This window comes from Felis catus, chromosome A1 (genome assembly GCF_018350175.1).
Source record: "Felis catus isolate Fca126 chromosome A1, F.catus_Fca126_mat1.0, whole genome shotgun sequence".
In the NCBI taxonomy this organism is placed as follows: domain Eukaryota; kingdom Metazoa; phylum Chordata; class Mammalia; order Carnivora; family Felidae; genus Felis; species Felis catus.
In genome coordinates, this window is record NC_058368.1 from 4344364 (window position 1) to 4363947 (window position 19584).

Sequence of the window (19584 nt, forward strand, 5' to 3'; positions counted from 1 at the left end):
GGTTTTCAAACGTAAGTGCGGGTTAACTTACTTTTCTTTACATTTTGTATTTTCTTTATTATTTTGTATCATATTACAGTATTGTAATCGTCTTGTATTATATTACTGTATTCTAATCGTTACAATATTGTAATCAACATGAATATCTTTGGGTTGTGGAACGAATCATCTGACTTTCCATTATTTTTATGGACAAATTCACTTTGATATACAAGTGCTCTGGATTACAAACATGTTTCTGGAATGAATTATGCTCGCCAACCAAGGTTTTACTGTGTGTATGTGTATGTATGTACACACACACACACACACACACACACACACAAAGTATACACTGATAGGTTAAAAGTTAACATCCTGAAAAAAGTTAAAATTCTATTTAAAAGTTACCTCCCCAGAGGCTTTTCATCCTCTTTGCTAGCAAAAAATTATGTTGCTGAATTCAGTCATTGGAACACTGACAATAAAATAGGGGGGAAAAATCCAAGGATAGGAGATGCTTCTGGGTTAAGTTTTGCAGAAGAAAAGATCTGTCATTTCCTGGTAAAGGCTGACTTCTTTTTATCGGTGCAAAGAGATCGATATGTCATGTGGTTTCTATTACCCCACACTGTAAAAGTTATACAAAATGCTCATCAGTTTCTAGTATGATAGTATGCAGTTCTCTGCCTGATACGTTAACAAAACACTGTAACCCACAGGAATGACTTATTCCTGGTGCTCCAAAGTCAATTTATTTAGAAAGTAAAAAGAAAAAAAGAAAAAAAAACCCCGTCTTTCCATGAAGGCATTCCATTTACAACACCTACATATTTTCTCTTTTGTTTAACTTTCACTGGAACGCTGACCTTGTCTTTTTACACGCAAAGCGCATCCGAGTGGCTATTCCAAGGGTGGGTGCCTCTGATCGTTATAAAACGCTCCAGGAATAGACTCGGTATATTTTGCATGAGAGCATCTGGTGAAATCAGGCTGCGGATCCCCAGACGTGCTGCCCATTAATACGACAGGTGTGGAGAGAGCGGAGGGTCAGCATCGTGTCACATTTACTTACGTTTATACCTTCAGCCTACCCCCTCCCGGGCCACCTCACCTGGCTGGCCAGTCGGTGCCCGGTATGCAGGTAGCCGGCCAGCAGGAGGGTGGGGGGCAGGAGTGGCTGAAGCCCAGGAACCCTGCAGGCCCCCAGCCTTGTGTCCCAGGGCGGGCTGCACAGCCCCAGCGTGGGCGCCTGTCTACAACTCCGCCTCCCAGAGGGCGCCTTCCTGTAAATCTGACGGGATGCTCCAGGGTCTGCAGTTAGCTTACTGGTTTATTTCTGTGTCCCTCAAGTGCCTGCTTAGCAATATTCAGTAAATACTCACTGAGCTTGAGTGAATTAACATCATCAACAACGAACAACACTTTACTTCATTCTGTCAGATTGCTTACTGGTCACTACCCTAAGGATATTAAAATAATACATTTTCACGAAAGACTGTACAGGGACAGCTCCTCAGTCTTACGCTACGGAGGTTGGGTGGCTAAAAGCAAAGGGGCCTGGCTGCCAACACACACAAGGTGGCTGTCAGGAGGGAGAGACGTCGGAGGGAGGTGGTGGCGAAGGCCAAGGCCTCTGGGACCCCCTGTTCCCAGGGAGAGTTTTACTTCGAGTTGGCCCTACTTTAACGAAGCCCCAAGAGTTGACTCACCTCGTATAACAAAGCCCGCTACTTACTGCCGTAAATCAAGTTGCGGAATTTATCTCTGACCTCCCACGGCAGTGGAAACACATTCCACTTTAATGCCTGTTTCTTAAATCACTGCTAATTCACCAGACTGACTTGGTCTTGCATTATGGGAATTATAAAGCACAAGGTAGGATCTATGTTCTTCTAACCTTGTAGAACACCGGTTATGCGGTATAATAAATATACGTAGTGCATAGCGGAAAAGCTCTACGAAGAACACAGATATGACGAGGAGCCAAATGGATGGTGGTCTCTTAGGAGCCGCGGCTCCCTTCTCCCTCCCGACGAAGGCTCTTTGATCAAAAAAGGATTGAGGCCAGTGAAGCTAGGGTCCCGGTGTGGGTACGGCCGGTGGGGCAGGTGGAAGCCAGAAAGAGTGGCAGGACTGACAAAGCAAACCTGATATCCGGACAGCTGGGCAGACACGGTGACACGAGATCAGAGAGGGAGACGCTGAACAAGCAGGGGATGAAACTTTCACTGCCCGTCCTTCTCTTTTATGTTAGAAAAGGGCTTTCGCAAAAATATTTGGGCCCATAAATCCCTTAGAAATAGCTCTGTGATATAAAACTTCGCAGACAAGGCGAATAAAAACCTGTCCCCTTTCTAACAGTCCCCACTTTTTTATGGCACAAGAAATAGTTCACCTTTTCAGCATACTTCAAAATTTATGTATTTGCTCATTTAACGTATCCTTACCAAGTGCCTGTTGCAGGCACTGGAGACATGGCAGGTGCAAACATCAGTCCCTCTCCTCTGACGGGGCTTAGAGTTTATGCGAGAGCGCAGACGACAAACCGAGAAATGAAATAATACGTTACACGTTATGTCAGGAAGTAAATACGTGCTATGGAAAGAAAAAAAAAAAAAGAGACAACAAAGCACAGAAAGGAGGTACCGAGAGACAGGGAAGGCCTTCCTGACAGCAAGAGGGAAATAAAGATCTGTATTTTTAAACATCTGAGCAACCCATGCAAATTCATCTGGTTTACTTCAAACAGCATAGTTTTGCCTGGCATGCCGGTAGTTTTAAATCGTCTTACCTTCCGATATTTCATATATCTGAGGGCTTTCCTCACAAGCCACAAATGGAAAACACACTCTGGGGTGGGCACTCGTCGGCCACAGCGCACGTCTTGCGAGCACGTCCTGGCATTTCTTTACCCTGAGCCCCTACACGCCCAGGGGACACAGGCGTCAGCTAAGTCAGGCAGCACCTGGCACGTGTGAATCTCTCCCTTGAAAATCCCACTTAATTAGAAACAGAGAAAGCAAAGAGGCACGTTTACAACGACGACGACGACGACGACGACAACTCAGGAGTAGGCATCCAACGTGCCCGTACATCCGTTCATTCTCCCACAGCGTCCAGCCTGCCAGCTTTGTGCCAGGCACGGCCACGTTCAGGGATTAACCGGACGGCACGATTAGAACGGCAAGTGACAACCACAAATGGTTGTTAGTTCCACGAAACGATGCAAAATGCCTCCTCTTGCAAAGTCAGCGTGGATGCGTTTGCACCACAGGGGAAGGCAGTCAAGCGAGCGTCAGACAATGAGTGCCTCTGTAGCCTCCTGGCTTTTGTGTGTCAGCTCTACTTCGGCCGACAGACAGCGCTTACCGCTCCCGGCGGCCGTCGAGTTCGTATCGCACAAACAGCCAACGGGAAAGCCTCCCGCTAAGCGAGAGGGGCTTCTGGACACCGGGTCCCCGCGGTAACCCTGGAATTAAATCCCCTGGACTTGGGAGCTTCTAGCGCCGAATTCCACACGTGCGCTGAGCTGTTCCAGGGCAGCAGGGCTGCTTGTCGGGCCTGTGTTTCTCTCCTTACCTGTCTTTAAAGTTTATGGACGTGTTTTGGGAGAGACAGAGAGACAGCGCGAGTGGGACGGGGCGGAGAGAGAGGGAGAGAGGCAGAATCCCAAGCAGGCTCTGTGCTGTCAGTGCAGAGCCCGACGTGGGGCTCGAGCCCCCGAAACCGCGAGGTCACACCAGAGCCGATCGATTCCAAGAGCCGGACGCTTAACTGACTGGGCCCCCCAGGTGCCATCCCGTAGGCCTCCTGATGCCTTACACTGCAGTCAGCCACGGCTCCACCGCTCTCCTCAGGGGGTCCCCTGGGCTCTCGAGAGCACGGCCACCTCTCCTGCGGCCAAAGTTGGGAACTTGGGAGTCATCTCCGGCATCCCGCCCACTGACTCACTTCCACACAGAATCGACTCCACGGCCAGCAGCTCTTACTTCATAAATGGTCTTAAATCAGAAAACCTCTTCTCATCCCGACTGCCGACTCTCCCGGGCTGGTCGCCCTCGGCTCTCACCAGGATTACTGCCAGCAAGGGGCCTCTTCGAACCAGGCGGCCCCTCGTCAGCAGGCGGCGGATACCAGAAACCATAAACCTGATCTTGTCACTACCTGCCTTGCAAACACTGTCGGTGCTTTCTCCTGGTCCTCAGAGTAAATGCCAGAAGTCCTTCACAGCATCTACAATGCCCGCGTGATGCCCATTTCCCCTGACCGCACGCTGTGCCAAGCAGCCCCTCCTCCAACGGTCCCCATGGGATCCCCCCGCACCTCCCCCCCCAGGTGACAGTGGCAGGAGAGCAGAAAAATACGACAAATGGAGTTGGGGAGCAGGGAGGGGACACCCCGAGCAGCAGTGTCATTACCAGAAGGCTTACCAAAGAGGCTTGTTCGTGTACTGGTAATTTTAGGACAGTTTTACATTTACTGAAGAATTGTGAGGATAGAGAGTTCCCACACACCTGCCCCAGTCGGTCGCTGCGTGTCCTCCACTGTTAACGTCTTCCCTTGGTTGGGCACGGGCATCACAACTAGTTAACCGATATTCCTTCACGGCTGTTCACTAAAGTCGGCATTTACTCACACTCCCTTCGTTTCTACCTAATGTCCTCGTTCTGCCCCAAGGTCCCATCCAGGACACCACACCGCACGTAGCCCGTCACCCCTGCTTAGCTTCCCCTGCACACCTTGAAAGGCTCTTCAGTTCCCTGACCTTGACACTTTTGAGGTGGGCCGTTTGGGTATTTTGTACTCTGTCCCTCGGTTTGGGTGATGGGTTTGGGAAGGAAGCCCACAGAGGTGAAGAGCCTTTCTCGAACATCATCTCAAGGGCACATCCTATCAACATGGCTTCGCTGTCGATGCTGACCTTGAGCACCCGACCGGGGGAGTGTTTCTCAGCTTCTCCTCTAGAAAGTTCCTGTAATTTCTCCCACCCCTTTCCACACCGTATTCCCTTGGAAGGAAACCACCCTGCACATTCACACTTAACTTACGATCCGTTTCCTGGAGAGCGGAGCATCTGTCTGCATACATGGTTGAAATGCTTCTGCACGGGAGGTTTGTTTATTCTCCCTGTTTATTTATTCAATCATTTACATCACTGCGAACTCCAAGGCAGAAATTCTATACTTTCTGTTATATTCTAGTAACTGCCTTATTTACTCGGTTGCTCAAATTGTCACCACTTTGGCCACTGGGACCTCTTTTCAGTTCGCCTGCCTTTGACATACACACCCCTCCTTGGATGTGTTTCTGGGCACTTTCTTATTTCCTGGAGCTTCTGGCTCGTACTTTACACTCAGCCCTGGAACCAACCGTCTCTCCGAGGAGCCTTGCTGTGAGTTGGCGTGAAACCGAGATCTGAAAGCCGGCTGTGTGCACAGCTACTACGACCGAGACGGTTTTTAAAGAAAAGAGGAGTCATCACTACAGATGGTTTGCATGAATCTCCTCGGGGCACAGGGATGACCTTTTGGAACAGAGACCACAATTCTCTGGGTTTTTTTCTTGGACAAAAACGATATGTAGCAAGTTAGAATAGATGGCACAGGATAATTATGGCAAAAACGATTGTGCCTGGAAAACCATAAAGCTCGGCAGAAATGTAAGGTATTATGATTTTCATCAGCTTCAAGTGAGGCCCTGTGGGCTCCTAGACTTTGGTTCCAGGAGTCAGTTTGGCAACACATTTACCTAGTAGACTCATGTACCTAGTAATTCTTTCAGTCTTCTCTGATGTTTGGTCCTTTTAAAAACTCTGCCAGGTTAATACTTTGTGTCTCTACTGGCATGACGGCTTTTGACCACAGAGACATAAAAATGAAGCTAAGGGTTTCTCCTCTGGCAACAAGCACAGAAGTAAAGTGGTTGAGTGTTCGCAACAGCCTCCTGGAATGCGAAAGTCTTGGACTTTAACCTTTCCTTCCCCCCCCCCCCCCCCCGCAAAATTCTTGGTGCAAAGGTTGAAGGGTAGAGCACAGGGAGTGCTCTAACCAGAGGCAGAAACACGACACTTACTGGGCATCGAGCTCACTGGGCTGCGGCGGGGACCTTTTCTCTCGGAACCACCATGACTCAGAATGATTATAAACTAAGTTGATAGCTTTACCACAAAAGTCTAAAGGAGCTCCTACAAAAACAGATGAAGGGAAATCTTATTGCTGATGGCTGGATGGCAGGCAGGCCTCTCCGATGTCAAGGGGAACAGTTAGGACGTGAGGTTAGAAACAACAAACCGCAGACGCCTGGGGATCGTGCAGGCCTCAGGGCTCACTCCACTGACATCTCCCATGTTCTAAGGAGCAGCTCGATCTCAAGTCAGAATTTAGAGGTCAACCGAGGAAGACGCGGGAGTCGGGAGGAGAGGCGGCACAGAGAGAGAATGAACTCTTGACGGTTTCGTTATCTGTAAAAACGGGGACCATCTGACCTACGCTTTGGGGACTAAATCGGGCAGCGCGGCGGAAGGTATCGGCACGTAGCAGTTTCTGCAAATGTTAGTTGCTGCTGTTGTTGTCTTTCCTGATCATCGGAATGATAAATCTGAACCTAAAAACTTAACAGGGGCCATTCACCCAAGCTCATAGAGGACATAAAACACAGAAAGACGGCGTGCAGAGGAAGCTATGCGTGAGGACTCCCTCCGTCATCCACAAACTGCTGAAATCACGCAACTTCTATCCTGCGGGGCCGAATCATTCCACCCTCGTGTCTGGTGTGGTACGACATGATCGTGCTGCCCGGTGGGTACAAAACGGCGCTCCCTTGCTACGCACAAGCCTTCCTGCATGTTTGCGTTCTAGCAACCCGTACATTTTCTGGAACGGTTGTGATGGACACTGAACCCACGGCACCCTTAGAGGCATTCTAGTCTAGGCTTTGAAAAATAAGAAAATGAATGAAAATGTCACGTTATCATCGTTTCTTTCCGGCAAAACCTTGACGTGCTCTTATTACTCAGAAATGGGGTACTTAACATAAACCAAAGAAACACTGGCGGGTGGGCGTAGCGTATGGCAAGAAGGGGAGAAAAAACTCACCACCGGCAACTGAATACAAGGAGTCCAAGCTCAGCCCGGAATTCTTGGCAATTAAGAAAGTTGGTTTCCATCAGGGGTTGCCAAACGGCTGAGTGGCGGGGGGCAGGGGGGATGTTAAGTAAACGAATGCTGTGCTTATAACCTGTATCTTTGCATATGCCATGGGTGTGTTTAAAGGCAGGTAAGGACATACCGAGGGAGGGGAAGTGACTTTCTTCTGGAAGCCAGAGCCAGCAAGGGCACATCCTAGTACAGTAGGCTGTGGTACCATGTGACCTCTTTTCTTCCCCGAGGGGGGACATGCCGTTTTAACTACTATTTAACCACTACGTTGTTTTCAAATGGCGTTTGGAGTGTTGAGAGGAAACAACTATGGGCTCTGACTCTACCAAAGCCTCCTGTTGCCACGGTTGCACGACTTGGGATTTATTTCCCCGCGGGGCTCCCTCAGTCAGGGACTGATAGAGTCAGGGACTCTATCGGGCGACAGCCACTCCCTCGGGCTAGAGTCAGCACCGGGACAGGGCTGCGTGGCAGCACCCTTTAGCTGATGAATGGGGGGCGACCAGTGGGAGACAAGAAAGAGGAATGCTGTGTTCTCTGGGACTTCCTTCAGGCCGGGCTCTGGCCACAAGGAGGCTCATCCGTCAGTGGGCCCAGAAAAGGTCAAGGGATTCGGAGCCGATGACGACTCATTCTAAACACAGCTCACCTGTGTGGTTTTTATTATTCAAAGGTCAAAAGCATGACGTATTTGAGTTCTGTGACTAGGTATCATTCGGAGAGCATCAGTACGAGGCAGAGGTATTCTGACTCTAAGGAATGGCCTGAAGTTGATCCGCCATAGAAGTCTTAAAGTAAGGAGGTTAACAAAGTTGTCATCTGGCCAGGGAGGGACGTCATTTGAAGGGAGGTGTTCTCCTCATCTTTTGCTACTTAATATAACTCTTTACGTTGACCTAGTAAGTAGTTAAATAACATATTTGATAAACACCACTTCCAAACAGGAATAATGGCTCCCAGATCATCTAAGCTTTTATATCGCAACTCTTAACAATTTCACCAATCGCTACTCCTAGGGGTACCCTAGTGTTCGGCTATGAGCCGTCCCCTAAGACATTCTGTTTTGGGGTACAGGCTGGCTGCATACAAGAAAATGAGAAGCCACTGCTGGTCTTGTCTTACAAATCCAACCCTATAAAGCGACGACAGGCGTAACTTCTCCGCACGTCCCCCATTCATCTTTGACATGTAACAAACCATGTGAATTAATGAGATCAGACAGAACCACATTAAGACAAATATTGAGGTTTAAAAGCAGAACCAGTCTATTGTTAACTGGAATCCGAACACTTTCTCATCCCTGGTTTGAACCACAATCTTGTTTTTCTCTCCCAAGTGTGCGAATTCCAGTGTGGAAAATATTAGGTTTCTTAACACAACGACGTTTCATATAAAGAGCAGAATTTTCAGAGAGGTTGCTTACAACATTCCTGGAGGCAGGGTAGACCAACACACCAGCCAAAAGACAAACGCAGAAAAGGATTTACTCTTTTTCCCCCTTTGATGGAACCATACGGAAGCTCATACTTCTGCGCAGACACCATTTAGACCTTGGTCTCAAACAGGAGAAGCTGAGCACGGCTACTGGGAGAGCGCACAGAAGGGAGAATCTACGGGACAAAGCCATCCTGCAGCATCTCTTCTTGGACCACAGTGGGCTTTTCGTGCAGGACCACAAACCGCTGGCTACAAGCACACAATTTAACCTCTTGGTTGCTTACTATCACGAGCCAGGTAATCTGCCTTTCACGCGGGTCCGTAGGAGACCCTTACCCCAGTGTCGAGTTCCGCAAACACGTGAAACAGCACAGACTGCCGACGACCTCGGTCTCTGCAGCCAGAAGTCACAGGTCCAAATCCTGACTGTTCTACTCACTGCCTCTAACATGGACCGAGGACTGACCTGTTTCAGCCTCGGTAAAAAGGGAATAACCGTCATTCCCACCTCCTAGGGTTGCTAGAAGGTTGCATCAACCAACGCATGCAAACCATTTCAAACCATTCCCTGCGTGTGGCACAGTTCACGAGGGGCCAGTAAGGCTCAAGTGGGAACTGAGGCGCCATCAGCGTGCCCTCTGCACCGCAGGACGGCTCCGAGGGCAGTGCACTGATGGAAGAGCAAAGCGTGGCTGTGGCGGACTTTTGTCATCTCTGGTTGGGCGGGGCCCCATGACACTGCAGGCTTTGCAGGTGGGCAGATTTGTTTTCCAAACACGCGGTGGCATCGGGCGGATTGTGCCCACGAGAGCGCCCCCTCCCGGCAGAGCTGAAGGAGCGCGAGCCGCACAAGGACCCGATGTTCGTCTTCGCCTTTTCCGCTCCTGCCCTCCGCACAGGGCAACACAACACACAAGCACAGCGGTGCCCCGGGCAGAGTGAGCGCTCAGCAAGTACCCGCTGAACACACAGCTAAAGGGAAGGACCTGGGGCTCCGCGAACACCCGCAACAGGTGTTAGACCGAACAGATCTAGGCAAGGAAACCTTGACGTCAGACCCACTGCGACCGTATTTCTCCAATGCTGGATGGTATTTCCTAAAAGCAATTTTTTTTTTTAAATTTTTTTTTTCAACGTTTATTTATTTTTGGGACAGAGAGAGACAGAGCATGAACGGGGGAGGGGCAGAGAGAGAGGGAGACACAGAATCGGAAGCAGGCTCCAGGCTCTGAGCCATCAGCCCAGAGCCTGACGCGGGGCTCGAACTCACGGACCGTGAGATCGTGACCTGGCTGAAGTCGGACGCTCAACCGACTGCGCCACCTAGGCGCCCCTTCTAAAAGCAATTTTTATCAGCTGGTTAGGGAGATCAGCTGCAAATAGGATTGTCAATACATTGACATCCAATAACATTCGCATGTTCCTTAAAATATTTGTGAGAACATTTTATGAAAAACCATGATGGTCACTTCCATTTACAATTAAATTTTCAGTGCAAATACTTAAATGAAAAAACGAACCTCCCAAATTACATAAGACAACAAGCATCGTAGTACCTCAAAGAGGAGATTTACTTGGGTTCTAATTTTTCAATGGGTAAAAAAATGTCTTGGAATTTCTAGCAAAGGCATTGCTAAGCTTTCAGAGAAAGCTTACAGGACTTCTTTAAGCTAAAGAAATACCCTGGGACCTATCAAAACCATTTTTTTTTTTGATAATTTATGACAAATTTATGAATTTCCTACATTTTAAAAGTTAAAACCTGAAATTTTATCCTGGCATCTAAATACATCACAGTAACTAAAAATTAATTTGTTTGGGATACAATGAACTAGATACATGCTCAGAACAAAGGACACAGCTGACGCATCATCTCTAAAGGCAAAAAAAAATGTATGGAGGAAATATGAAACAGCTTTCACTATAGACGGTGCAAGAACATAACTCCAAGAGCTAATATTAAAACCTAACCCATAAAACGGGAGGGTGGTGAGGGGATGGGTGAAATCGATGAAGGGGACTGAGGTACCAACTGCCAGCGATCAAATAAATAAGTCACAGAGATGGAAAGCACAGCATAGGGAGTACAGTCAATAATGCTGTCATAACAGTGTTCGGTGACCCATGGCAGCGACAATATGCTGGTGACCCTGGCGTAACGTACAGACCTGCCCGATCACCGTGCTGTGCACCTGAAACTAATATAACGTTGTATGGCAACGTTAAATGATATTATAATTTAAAATATATATAACCCATAAAACCTTGAAAGAAAGAAGGTCGCACGGCAAAGTTCCCAATCCTCGTTTTGTTTTACCTTGCACCATGAGCATCGGTTCCTTGCCCCCGCCGTGTGCCAGCATCTCCCTGCGATAGCGCTCCCCTGCCGTCCTGGTGGGGGGAGAAGAAGAGACCGTTACAGGCACTGACACGGGCAGCCCGCCCAGCCCCCGGTCACCCGTGTCTTAGTTTCTTTCTCCAAATGAAGCCACGCTGACAGAAACGCCGCCACCACGAGATAGCTCAGCCCTCGATTTTCCTGCTTCTAAACATCGAATTCCAATTTTTGAATTACTCTAATAAAGTCAAACTAGGTGTGAAATATTTACTGTAAAAGGCGAAGTGTATTTTTAGCTTTGTTTCGCAGCAAGCAATCTCTCTTCAAAGAAAGGATTATTTCGTTTATGGATCATATACTAAGTGGAAGCTATCCTATTCTCCATCGTCTTTGGGATTATCTTAAAGTGAGGTTTTGGAATTATTTATGCTGAGATGAGACAGAGAGAGAAAAAATAAGACTGTGAAATAAAAGCGAAGGAGAAAGAGCTGGCAGGAGAGGGTTAATTACACCCGGAGACCTTGGCTTAGGGTAACAGCTAATGGAACAGGAAACTGACTCTTGAGTATACAGGTGGAAGGGGCGAAGTTCAGAACGGCCCGTCTGTATCTCCTGATGCTCTTTGTCTGCTGGATTCTGCAGGGAACACCGTCTGTGATGACACTCGCAGGCAGATCGTGGAGAACTTTTATAGACAGAAATTCTCCGACTTAATGGCACCCGGACACAAGGCTATTTAGAGCTACTTTTGTGTATTATGGAAAATGCAATTCCTTTAATGCCAGATGACTGACACCCATGATGACACAAGTTACATAAATCATGATGTTTTCATCGCACTATTTCTGGAGCATCTTTGCATACGGGCAATTTTGCAAACGTGGTTTCTAATCAGAATTTCTGATAGTGTCACAGTAGCCAACATAGGTTGATGTCAAACACGAAGTGGGTGCTAAGCCAAAGCGTGTCCTGAATTAGGAAACATGGACAGAAGGCTGGGCCCACCCAGGGAGGGGACAGGGTGGCTGAGAGGCCCTGCCTGACCTCTGGCCTGGGGGAGGGGTGTACCTCCTCCTGGCCCCTGGCTTTCTGGTGAGGCATCCAGTCTGGTGATTTTTTTCAGGAGTGGGATCAAAAGGGATCTTTTGACATAGGTAAGAAATTTTCTAGCCTTATGAGTATTTTTACTAGCTTTTACATGTCTATAAAAGTGTGGCAAACTACATGTCTAGGCAAGAATGCACACATAAACAAGATGTAAATGCAAGAAATATATGTACTTAATAGTATGTGGTCTTCTAGTAAAGTGCAGTTCCTTTAAACAAGGTAATATTTTGCCTGTTTATAGAAATCTCCAGTGAAGAATCGTAATTCCCCGAAATGATTTATTACAGTCAATTTTGGCTTTCGGTCTTTTGAAAATAACAAAATCTGAAAAGCAGACCGAATGTCTGCAGCACGCGAAGGGCAGGAGACAAAAGAACATGTGGCTACGAAGCTGCAAAACATTTCAACATTCTATGACATCAGACTCAAGTTCCCAAGACTTTGGAACTGAATGTGATGATTAGATGCTGAGAAAATCCCAACCTGCATCAAGATGCATGAAAAGCTGGAGTTGTGCGGGAGACGGGGAGGGGGAGGGGGCTGGGAATCAGCAGCCCTGTTTTATCATCTCACTCCATCTGAACGGCGAGGCCTCGGACAAACCACTCGCCCTCTCCGAGCCTCAGTTTCCTCTCGCAAGAAGTACGTGCTCTGCCAGGACAACCGTGAATGCAAACCAACGCGCCATACGGAAATTTCAGGGCGCTCCGAAAATCCAAGGTGCCATTCATCTTCAACCACATGAAAGCGGTGAAGACACCAGTCATCATCCACGGCTGCCTGACAGGTATTTGGAGATGCGTCTGTGTGGTGAGGAGACAAGATGTTTTAAACGAGTACGAGACCAGATCATCATTAGTGGTTTGCTTTCAAGGAAGCACCTTCCAAGGACTCTGAGACCAGAACTCAACTTCCCCAAGGTTGCGGTCGAGAAGCATCCTGTGGAGGCCCACTGGGGGCACGACAGGATACTCCTGTGCTTCTGATCCTGGGGATGCGGGGCTGCCCAGCCCAGATCCCGTTCTCCGTCCTCTTCCAGCCCGCCGCCACCTCGCAGGGCCTGTCTCCACGGCGGGGAAGGGGTTGGGCATCGTACGTCCCTACCTGAAATCCACCTACCCGGATTCCCTCACTGAATCACTACAGGCTCCCACGGTCACCAGCTAGCCTGAGGCCCGAGACTCAGCCCACAGTCATGTTCGGGAGCCTTCCGCTGAGTCAGCCGCGGATTCTCCCGTGTGAACCACTGCCCATCCTGATGGTGGAAATGGTGAGCAAGGCTACTGGAGAGGGCACCCAGGAGGCAGGCCGTGGGAAGCGATGTGGGGCAGGGGTTCTGCAGCTACTGATACTAAGGGGTGGTCAGCGGCCCCCATGAAGGGGAGCTGTGGAGGAGCCATCAGGGGAGCGGGTCCCCTTCTTCAGACTGCCACCGTCTTCCACGGGAAGAAAGCGTTCCAAAGTCGGGCAAAGGGGGAACCTTCCGGAGCAAAGTGGACCCTGGCATCGGGAGTCAACGCTTCCAATGGTGCTGCTCCCAAATGACTGAGAGTAGCGAGTCCTTCGTTGGGCAACAAAGAGGAAATCAGGTGTTCCGTGTGACTGACTCCTCAGAAGTTTGTGCTGAAAATAAGGAAGGCCGTCTCAAGTAACGGGAAGCACAGAGCAGTGGGGAACAGACAACAAGACAGGCTGGAACAGCCACGCAAACCCACAGGGGACGCACGGGAACACAGCAGTCTAGTCCCACTTTGGAGGCGCAAAGAGCCCTCACGCAGAGGTCCCTGCGGGCGTGACAGGAGGGTGCCACACCATCGCCGGTGTGTGACAGCCGTGAGTGCTGCAGGGTGAGGTGGAGGCTCGGGGCCCGGCCCGGTCTCGGGCAGCCGGTCGGAAGGGCCTGGCAGTGGCCTGCACTGCGGGGCAAGCGGCTGAGGTTCCCCGCCTGGCTTCAGACGCAGGGGCGTGGCAGATTACTGGTGTCGGGGAAGAATTCCTCCCCCTCGTTACCTGTTAAAAGGGTCTCGTCGAAAACACTCCTTCCAGACCATGGAAGCTACCGCCCTGGACATGAGGTAAGAGTAATACTTGGCACCGTAGCCCACGAGGTGGCTGAATCGAAGCTGCCAGGCCTGCCAACACGGAAACAGCACAGGAAATAATTACGTCTTTGTATCTCCAGGTATCACGCACCAGAACACAATGGGAGCACAGGAGGAAATCCGCAAATGTCTGGATTTAAATTTAACCCTCGAGGGCCACGTCGCTCACCATATTAACATTTTTCCATATTTTATACACTGTGACGGACTGAAGGGTGCCCCCCCCGCCCCAAAATTCGTATGTCGAAGCCCCCACCCCGATGCCGCAGAATGTGACTGTATTTGGAGATAGAGCCTTTCTTTTAAAAGGGTGGCTAAGCTAAAATGGGGCTAATGCAGGGGGACTAGAGTCCTTCTAAGAAGGGAGAGACACCAGGGTGGGCTCAGAGGAAAGACCACGTGAGGACACGGCCAGAAGGCGGTCGTCTGCAAGCCGAGGGGAGGAGCCTTGAGGAAAGCAAACCTGACACGCTGAACTGTTTTGTACAAGTTTGTCACTGCTGGGGCTCAGCTCTGTGACAGACGTGGAAAGCGGGCAGCCCGAGCTCAGCAGGAGAAGTGAGGATCGCGGAGGGGGCTGGGCTCTCACACCCGTCGTGGCCTGCGGATGCCTGGTCATCCACGCCAGAGGGAACCATGGGTCTGGCTCTGAGTGCCTCCGTGCTTTTTGAGGACAATCGTGTAGCTCTTATAAGAAAGGCCGTGTGAGTTTTCATGGAAGAGTGCTCTCCCACTGGAAAATTCTCTTCCTGCCAATACCGTTCTTTCTTGGGGCCTAAAAGCTAAAACACCTACCTCCTGATTGGTCAGTAGGAGGAAGGGTAACCAAGTGCCAACGCATAAACTTACCAGGCCATACTCACGGTGACATCACGACGACAAAAGCTAGAATTCTAAAAACTGTCCTCAAAAGACGGATTTTTGACTTAAACATGACATCCACTGTCTTCTAATGTATGCTTTAGTTGAACATTAAAACTTTTTGAGGAAAAAAAAAACTGCAGCCCACGTATTTTTTAAAGATGTAACCAAAAAACTAAGCCTTATTCATGACTGACAGATGGATATGTTATACTTTCATTCGTAATTTTTCAACAAAGGCATAATTGATATATTACAGAAGTTTTAGGTATACAACATAATGATTTGCTATTTGTATATATTGTGAAATGATCACCACAGTAAAGCCTAGAAGCCTGTTTTGTTTTTTTTTTTAAACTAAGACAGTCATTAACAAATCTTTTAATTCCCTGGAAAATAAAGTATAAACTGTAATCCTTACCACAAACCTATAAACTAGATAAGCAAATTCTACCTGATTGAGAACAAACATTGAGAACACAGACGGTTCCTTGATCACAGAGTGTGGCAAATTTTCAAACATCGTCTAAGTCTTGTAGCTACTCCACAGGGGCTTATGATGAGGTCCCAGTGCTAGTTATTCTCTGGGCGCATCCGACACTTTCAGACAAATAGTTTGCCTGGATTGGGCAAAGGAGCTGTTACAAAAGAGGGTGTGCTAACGTGACATTGTCAGCTATGCTTCGATGTTTTAGGAGCACTTAAAAAAAGGAAGAGCACAAATAAATGGAAAATGGCAAATGGGAAAAAAAAAGGAAGGTACGCTGAGGTGTTCCAACTAATTTTGAACGTGAGGTTATCATGGCAGAGAGAAACAACTACCCTCCGTATCCACTCTCCCCATTTTTCAAAATGGCTATGCTTGGAAGTAAAGTGAGCACCTTGTGAGTCACGTTCTTAAAGGAAACAGATGTGCCCCTTGCTCCTGAGGTCTGTCACGTCGGGCCATCTGTGAAGGTGAGCCCCCGGTGAGGGGGAGCTGCAAGCCGGGAGCGTGGTTTCGGACTCCACGTGGCCACCACCAGCACCGGGTGGGTGCATTCACCAGGCTGCTGTCTGGGGTCTGTTACAGTCACCGGACCTGGATCCTTCCTAACTTCACCATGACAACATGAAGGGCAGCTGGACTGAGGCCCAAAGGCTCAACTGTGGCCTCGCCCCAGCTGGGAGAAAGGGACTGCACACTGTCCAGTCAACAGGTACCCTCAGGGGGACGTGGGGGACATGGAAAACTCAGACAGGCTACCTTTCGCATCCCGTTTCTGTGCAAGGGGTATTGAAATTGAAGGCAAATTGTCAAGGACCATCTATGGGTCAAAATCCATTACGATAAACTTTGAGTGACTAAAGTTTGAGTCAAAGGGTTAGGTCTTTCAGAGTTCAATTATAACCCATACAGTTCTGGATACTCTGTCTTACTAAAAAAGGGGGAGGGTCTATGTCAATTTTTGTGGTATGCTGGCATCTTAATGGGCCACTGGTAATCTTTCTCACATGAAGCCGCTGGGATGCGATGATATCTCTCGTAACAGAGTACGGCCTGCTGTTTTAATCTGGCTCTTATGCGATGGATTATATAAGCCTTTCTCAAGGTGGAAGTCTCGAGATCAGAAGCACACAATTTAAGGTGCCCCGTCTGAAGCTTCTTCTCGGTGATCTGCCGTAACTAGTTCGGTAGTCTTTGTAATGCAGAGCCAAGTTTAATTTTGTTTAGATTCCAGCTGGATACGCTTTCGTGTTGCCTTGAATGCAGGCCTACTTCCATAAAGGCATCTGATTTGAGCCAAGGGATTTCTAAGTTCGTTCACGTTATCAGCTCATAACTGAGTCCTCACATAAACAGAGTAATAAAAATCAGACCTTTTGGAAGTGTAGAAAGAGACATCGGGATGCGTGCAATGCTCAGCTTCCTGAGCTGTCATGGTGTCTGCTGAACAGCAACATGCCCGCCGGGATGCAGATGCTCTGGCACAACGCACACCTCGTCGCGTCTTGTCCTTTAATTACAGGCTTGAGTCCGGTACTACACCCTTCTCATACCCAAACATTTCACACGCCAAAGAAATTGCACCCACCTGCCACCTTTCATCAGAGGCCTGCACGTTTATGGTAGACTAAGACCTAGGGTTCCACTGCTGTTTGACCACAAATAGTGAATTCCTGCTGATTCAACCTCATATTAAGACCTTATTATAATTTCACTCATTCATCAGGAAAAGGAAAAGGCAGCAGCATTTCATTTTAAGCTCAGGAGTTAACGCTATGACTCTCCCTTTGAAGTCGAACGTTTCATGTCCTAAGGGACAAGGTCAGATGGACAGAAGTTTCTACCCTTCCTTTGAAGTGTAATGTGCGGATCTGGTCTGAAAAAACAAGGGCACCAACCCCTTCGCTGCTTCTCTTTTATTCTGTGCAGACCTTCTTCTAACCCTGCCCCTGTCCCACGGCTTGGTTATGACAAATCTCTTGGTCAGACACGCCCAGGGATCCCACATAAAAGACAGGAACGTGGAGCAGGTGAAGAGTGAGTGTTCCAGGAACTCTGTGGAAACCGCCACTTGCTTTAGAACTCAGGGAAGCGGGGCCCTTTGAGGCTTCTCATTCGCTGTAGCTCCTTCCTAACAGCGCGACTTTCCTCCGTCCGAGTTAGAGACCGGACCGGGAGGCCAGGAACAGAAACGACAAAGCATCTGGTGACCTACTATCTATCTCAGTTTCGAACCCAGAAGAGGGGCTAGTGCAGAGTAAGCACTCATCAACTACACGTTAAATGTTCAATGATTGAACTAATCACCTCTTAAAAAAATTTTTTTTTAATATTTATTTTTGAGAGACAGAGTGTGAGCGGGGGAGGGGCAGAGAGCGAGGGAGACACAGAATCCGAAGCAGGCTCCAGGCTCCGAGCTGTCAGCACAGAGCCGACGTGGGGCTCGAACTCACAAACCTCGAGATCATGACCTGACTGGAAGTCGGACGCTTAGCCAACAGAGCCCCCTCCCCCCACCGGCACCCCTCATTTCTCTTAATTATACTCTCAGCACACCATTTCTTCATTTCTAGCTATATGTGTATAAACGTATTTAGCTAAAATTTATTTTAAAACAATCTTTATCGGTGACATTTGAAGTTGCATGAGCACAGGAGTGACACCCACGGCCTCCTTGATGTATGCTGTACGAACCGAGATTTCCTTCAGAGCAAAGACCACAGTGCTGTGTCTACATCTGGGCTCAGCACGGCATGGGGACCATGAAAGGAAATCAACAGCTGTCTGCTGGCTGGCTGGCTGGCTGAACGGATGGACAGATGGACAGATACTAAAGGCTTCGTTTAGGATGATGCTCAATGTTCCTGAAAAATTAGCCTTTGATTGCAAGGAGGAGGCGAGGAACAACATTTATATCACAAACAAGAGGATATCACAGAGCTAAAAGCAAATGTTGGATCTCATGCTATTAATAGTAGGGTTTTTTTAACTACATTTTTTTTTTTTTTTACTATTATCTGAAAAATGACATAAGATTTTTGAGGCTAATTTCGACACCAGATCTCTAGGTCTGGACTCTGTGTAGTGTTTTGTCTTCACGGACAGACCATTCTGACTTTTCACATGAGGCACAATCTTGCTGGTTTGTGGAGGAGCTCTTAGGGTATCAAATCTGTGCCATCCCAAAGTGTTTATTTGGCCGCCAAGGAAAGCAGAAGGACACATTTTCCCATCTGCCTTCTCATGTTTATATTCTCTCTTAATGTATGCATACATATACATTTTCCATGAATCAATGTACACTAGTTTTTCTAGTTTGATAAAAACTCCCCATGGACACTTTACCAGAACCTGAGAAATGACAGTGCCAAACTAGAATTCTCCATTTGAAATACAAAGGGATTTAAAATTTTTTTAGTCTTTCTTCATCTGAGAGAGAGAGACAGAGCGCGAGCAGGGAGGGGGCAGAGAAACAGGGATGCACGGCATCCAAAGCAGGCTCCAAGCTTAAGGTATCAGCACGGAGCCTGACGCGGGCTCAGACCCACGAACCGTGAGATCATGACCTGAGCCGAAGTCGGACGCTTAACCGACTGAGCCACCCAGGCGTCCCAAGCTGTTTTTTTTTTAATAAACAAAATAGATGAACCATTATCCAAATGTACCAAGAAAGAAAGTGAAAAGATAAAAATTAGTAATATTAGAAATGAAGGAAGACATTACAAATGATACCACAGAAATATAAAGGATCATAAGAGACAACGAATAATTACACACCAACAAATTGGATAACCTTGAAGAAATGAAACATAGATCAATGGAACAGAATAGACAGCCCAGAAATAAAACCACTTGGAGAAAAGTGGTATATCCCCACTTCTCGGGATATACCCAAAGGAAATGAAAACATCATCCTGAACAGATGTCTGTACTCCCACGTTAACTGCAGCATGAATCACAAGAGCCTAGGTATGGAAATGACCTAAGTGTCCATTAACGGATCAATAGATAAAGAAAATCTGGTATGTATATGGAATATCTGGCCTTCAAAATCAGGAAATATTTGTTCGTGACAACATGAACGAACCCAGAGGGCATTGTGCTGAGTGAAAC

At 48.0% G+C, this 19584-nt stretch overlaps 1 protein-coding gene across 9 annotated transcripts in view; it reads right to left on the reverse strand.

Moving 5' to 3' along the window:
- MIPEP (mitochondrial intermediate peptidase) overlaps positions 1-19584 on the reverse strand; it is a 200559-nt gene that overhangs the window by 57412 nt on the left and 123563 nt on the right. For 4 of the 9 annotated variants that reach the window (XM_045041709.1, XM_045041638.1, XM_045041906.1 and 1 more), the window contains 2 exons: positions 14032-14153; positions 10894-10967 (listed from right to left, as the gene is read on the reverse strand). The exons of 1 other annotated variant lie outside the window; for it this stretch is intronic. In XM_045041709.1, coding sequence (XP_044897644.1) covers positions 10894-10967; positions 14032-14153 — 196 coding nt within the window. Of the gene's footprint in view, positions 1-10893; positions 10968-12504; positions 13645-14031; positions 14154-19584 lie in introns of those variants that run through there. 4 more of the 9 variants (XM_045041790.1, XM_045041758.1, XM_045041735.1 and 1 more) reach the window with 3 other exon arrangements.